The sequence below is a fragment of the Brassica napus genome, chromosome C9, assembly GCF_020379485.1.
Source record: "Brassica napus cultivar Da-Ae chromosome C9, Da-Ae, whole genome shotgun sequence".
Classification (NCBI taxonomy): Eukaryota; Viridiplantae; Streptophyta; class Magnoliopsida; order Brassicales; family Brassicaceae; genus Brassica; species Brassica napus.
Window position 1 is genome coordinate 52,565,495 of NC_063452.1, and position 5,490 is coordinate 52,570,984.

Genomic DNA, 5,490 nt, shown 5'->3' on the forward strand with positions numbered 1-5,490 from the left:
TTCAGGATGGGATTCCAGAATAGTTGAATATTACTGTGTTTTTTTCTACCAAAGAAGTTTAAACTAAGAATTGAAATGAGATCAAAAGATAATGTTGTATATTACAAAATTTGGAAGAAATCATACTTATTCGGGATAGGGTTCCAAAAGAAAAAATGTATATGGTCTGGTGCATATCATGTAACCATCAAATAGCCAACATCCAAATAATAATCAATAAAAATGTAGAACTTCATCCTATAGGCCTCTCGCATGTGCTCTTGTTGTGCCCTCCTGTGCCACATCTGCTGCACTTGTGGGACTGAGATTTAGATCCAGGAACCCCAAACTCGCCAACGGATCTCTTTCTCTTTGTAGGAGGGCGTCCACTTTTCTTTTTGGTAGCTGGAGGTGGGCAAGACAGTTCATCAATATTCTCTGGATAGGTGGACGTTGACAACTCTCCACCAGGATGTATGCTTTCAGCATAAGCTTTAGCCCAGGTTTCTGTCAAGTGAGAAGCATCAACAAAAAGGTTTTCATCTCTCTTGATATGCTTAGCAGCAGCGATGGCATGGATGCAGGGGATCTTGTCAATGTCGAAAACATTACATGTGCAATGCCGCTTCTCCAAGTCAACAACAAACTTCATTGTTTCATTCAAAACCTCAAACTCGCTTCGATCAACTTGATACACATTCAACAACATTGCGGCCCTTAACCTAGATACCAATTTCTGCACAACTTTTGGAGTAACCAGGTGCTTATGTTTCGCAGCCGCTTCGCGTCGCTCAAAAAAACAAGTGGTCATCGTCAATCTGATAGTTTCAAGGAGAGAGATAATGGGCAACTCACGAGGCATCCTCAACATAGAATTGAGAGACTCTGCAATGTTGGTAGTCATGATATTATACATGTTCGCAGGCGCATAGCTTCGTGCCCACTTCCTAAAATCAGAATCTTCCAGATACTTAGCCAATTCAGGACATTTATCCTTTATGTCCTTGAAGATTAACCAGAACTCGTGACACGTATAGGCATCAGCAGCGCTTTCCACCAGAGGTAGCAACCCAGTCTTCGCATATAGGAGTGATGTTGCGGAGCAGATGGATCCTGCAAATTCCATGGCGAGATAAGGGATATACATCCTCCAACGCTGAAGAAATGGAGTTAGCCCTGTCTGATACAAAAACAAGATCCGAAGCGTCCGGGATCTTCTGGCTCAAACCTCTAAAGAACCATTTCCAAGAGGCGCCATTTTCTGCGTCAACCACTGCAAAGGCGAGAGGATATAGATGATAATTCCTATCTTGAGCACAAGCTGCCAATAAAGTCCCATTGAATTTTCCCTTCAGAAATGTACCATCTACTGCAATAACTCTCCTCATCAATGAGAATCCCCTTATCGAAGGACCAAAAGCCACAAATGCATACTTGAACTTTCCTGCAGCATCCACATGTTGATAAGTCAAGGAACCAGGGTTTGTTTCTGTGATTTTATACAACCACCTAGACAAATTGTAATAGATGTCTTCAGGAGTCCCTCTAACCAAAATCTGAGCTTCTTCTCTCACTCTCCAAGCTTGTTTGTAATTGATGTGAACACCATGCAGCATCCTGACCTGTTCAATGATCTGTTTTGGTTTGAGACCTTCCTTTTTTCTCCATAATTGCTGCAAATCAAAGAACCCAACAACTTTGCAGATGCTTGTCTGTGGTTGGCTTTCATGTGTGTTGTATCGCATGTATGCTCATGAACATACTTTTTAACAACGAAAAAATCTGAAAGAGGTAGCTTGGTAGCACGCATCCTCCACGTGCAATTTTCATCAACACAACTCAAAAGCACTCTTGACTTGTTAGAAGAGACAGTCTTGTACTCAAACTTCCACTCTAAAGCCCATTTCTTCATCCTCAACATCAACTCTCTCTTTGTCTTAAAATAGCTATTCACCTTAATATCGCCAGCTCCTCTCGTGGTTGGTGAAAGTCCAATATGGACAGGGCTAAAATCCGGAAGAGCATTCAGAGGAACTGTAGAAACACCTTCATATAGAAGACTCTGCAAAAGTCGAGTAGTTCTGTAAGGCATAATACTTGATTATGAAGCATATCATGCAAACACAAACAGAAAAAGGGAATTAGGGACAATGTACCTGTTTTTCTCTCTGCACAGTAGAAAGAATCATTGGATTGGCATTCAATGGAACAGGAGAAGCAAATGTATCAGAAGCTTGAGTGTTACAGCTAGCTGGATCAGTACTAACCTGCAAAAATCCAATATGGACAGGAGTAAAATCCGGAAGAGCATTCAGAGGAACTGTAGAAACACCTTCATATAGAAGACTCTGCAAAAGTCAAGTAGTTCTGTAAGGCATAATACTTGATTATGAAGCATATCATGCAAACACAAACAGAAAAAGGGAATCAGGGACAATGTACCTGTTTTTCTCTCTGCACAGTAGAAAGAATCATTGGATTGGCATTCAATGGAACAGGAGAAGCAAATGTATCAGAAGCTTGAGTGTTACAGCTAGCTGGATCAGTACTAACCTGCAAAAGTCGAGTAGTTCTGTAAGGCATAATACTTGATTAGGAAGCATATCCTGAAAAGTCTAAGGAAGAAAAAAATCATACAAACCTTAACACACAAACGACAGGTTCCATCAAATGCTCTAGTCTTGGAAATGAAAGTTCTGAGCTGACGAGTATTACCTATCGAGAGTGGGGGGAAACTTTCAATAATACATTTCATATCCAATGAAATACCATAACTCAAACTGATTTCTTCCTCTTTAACACTAAAATCTTCAGAGACAATCTTCATCAAATCTTCATACAGTAGATCTTCTTCTATGGAAATGATTGATGCATTCCTCTTCAAATCAACAAGAAACTCCCACTGGAGATATTCTTTTGAGATCCATTGTCCACAGATGCACAAAACTTCCATTGTTCTACAAAATCAACTTCAATTCATCAACAAATGAATAATATATAACAAAAACTAGATAATGTATAACAAAATGAAATGATTCAAACCTTAATCAAATCAGACACACGAGAGAGAGAATGAGATGAATAGACGTAGAAACGACAGATCAATTGAGAAACGACGACGACGACGATAAATAAACGGAGAGACGACGACGACGGATCAACGGAGAGGCGAAACGACGACGGAGAGACGACGACGATGACGACGACGGAGAGACGACGACGATGACGACGACGGAGAGACGACGACGATGACGACGACGGAGAGACGACGACGATGACGACGAGGGAGAGATGACGACGATGACGACGACGGAGAGACGACGATGATGACGACGACGGAGAGACGACGACGACGAAAGACAGCGATGAGGAGAAGAAGAAGCGATGAAACGAGGACGGCGACAATTGATTTCAAATTTTTTTTTTAATTACTTAAAGAAGAGGGCATAAGGGTAAATTACCCCTTTAGTGAAACCTATTTTTGTGATTTCTGATCCTGAGTGCTAGTTTGGGGAGGAAAACTTTGTTTGGTGTTCTTTGTGTCATTTTGTCTTTAACAAATTAATATACAAGAATAAATCACCAATAACAATTTATTTACATACAAATTATTTTTATAATTTGTTAATGATATTTGTGTCATTATGTAAATATCTTTCTATTTATATTTTCCAACCAAAATTTGGTTAAAGAAAATTTAAAATTACCATCACAAATTGTAAGCAATAAGCAATTAAAATCCTAGAAAATTATAGTTTACCCAAAAATATAAAGATAATAATAAATTGTGATAAATTGTATAATTGTGTTTTTTTTTTCTATAGTTGGAACAAATATATGCATCTAAGTAATTAAAATATATATTAAAAAATTATCATTAAAATTAAAATATGGAAGGAAAACTTTAAAATGTGCAATGAGAAATATATTTCGTATTATATTTGTAAATATATTTTTTTTTGACAACAAAAAATATATGGCAATTAATGACTGAAAAATATATTTTTTTTTGTTTTCGTATTATATTTGTAAATATAATAGCTTAGAATAAATAAAATATTAATACAATATTTTTTTAAAAAATTATCTTCTTAAAAATTAATTTCTATGTATAAATATACAACTTTTTATCATGTTTAACATCTATCAATATTTTTCAAACGTAAACAATCGACACAATTTTAAATATATTGGATTATCTTATATGAAATACATAATCTTATAATTGACAAATTTTGTAGAATTAAAACCAATTAAAGTTTAATGAAATCGAATAGCGAGATTATAGAGTATTTTTTTTTTGCTAAAGAGATTATAGAGTTTATTAATGCGATATAATTGAAAACTTTGGTTAGCTAGAAGAATTCAAAATTTATTAGACGTTCCATGGGATTTTTATGATTTAAGGAACAATAATCAGGATTTTCTATAAAATTGGAGACTTGGAGTGAAAGAGATTGGAGAATAAGGAGCCGAGAATAATATATATACAAATGGTTAAATAATAACGTTTAGTCATTTGCCAGATACTATCAGTTTACATATAACTAGACCCTGATCCGCGCGGATATGAATTTTTAGTTTTTAATTATTTATTTTATTAAATGATGTATTTGTAATATTTATTCATATTATATTCATTAATTAAATATTTTTTTTTGCATTTTAAACTATCTATTTTTTTACGAATGTGTAATATCATATAAAAATATTAAAAAAATGAGTATATAGAGTTAATTAGATAATTGTAAAAACATAAATTTTCTTTGAAATGATCCTCCACTCCTTTGAAATGATCCTCCACTCCTTTACCAACTCAAGCACTATGATCATCTACTCACCAAGCACTATGATCATCTACTCACCAAGCACTATGATCACCCACTCATTTACCAAATCAAGCACCATCTTTGTTATTTTATGTATTGTTGCTCACTATAAATACCATCACTCATCTCACTCTTTTGTACACCAAAAACAAGAAGAAGAGTTCATAAACAAAGAACCATTACATCTTCTTCTTCTTCCTTATAATAAACTCTCTCACTTATATTAGTGTTATTTGCTTCCTACGGGTATTGAATTCTACTCTTATTTAAATTTCTCCATACTATAAATTATAAGTTATTTCATAACACGTTATCAGCACGATCGTTCTGCAATTCGGTAAAATTTATTGTATCATATATACCCTGCTATAATGGTCGGTATACCGCCTGTACTATTATTTATATTATGTTATAATGGCCGGAATACCGCTTATATTATTTATTAATATTTTAATTAATTTATTGGTCGGCCGAGCCGCCTTATATTCTATTTATTGTTAACTGGACGGCCGAGCCGCCTTTATTTTCTGTTTGTTGTTAACTGGACGGCCGAGCCGCCTTTATTTTCTGTTTGTTGTTAACTGGTCGGCTGAGCCGCCTTATATTTTGTTTATTGCTAATTGGTCGGCCGAGCCGCCGTATAATTTATTATTATGCATTGACCGGCTGAGCCGTCGCATAA

At 35.5% G+C, this 5,490-nt stretch overlaps 1 protein-coding gene across 1 annotated transcript; it reads right to left on the reverse strand.

Moving 5' to 3' along the window:
• Positions 1-232: 232 nt before the first annotated feature.
• LOC106427815 lies at positions 233-2,932 on the reverse strand. The gene is made up of 5 exons (XM_048768108.1): positions 2,749-2,932; positions 2,247-2,311; positions 1,743-2,041; positions 1,208-1,701; positions 233-1,092 (listed from the first exon to the last, which is right to left on the reverse strand). The coding sequence occupies exons 1-5, from the start codon at positions 2,930-2,932 to the stop codon at positions 233-235; spliced, it is 1,902 nt and encodes a 633-aa protein (XP_048624065.1).
• Between the last annotated feature and the right edge of the window lie 2,558 nt (positions 2,933-5,490).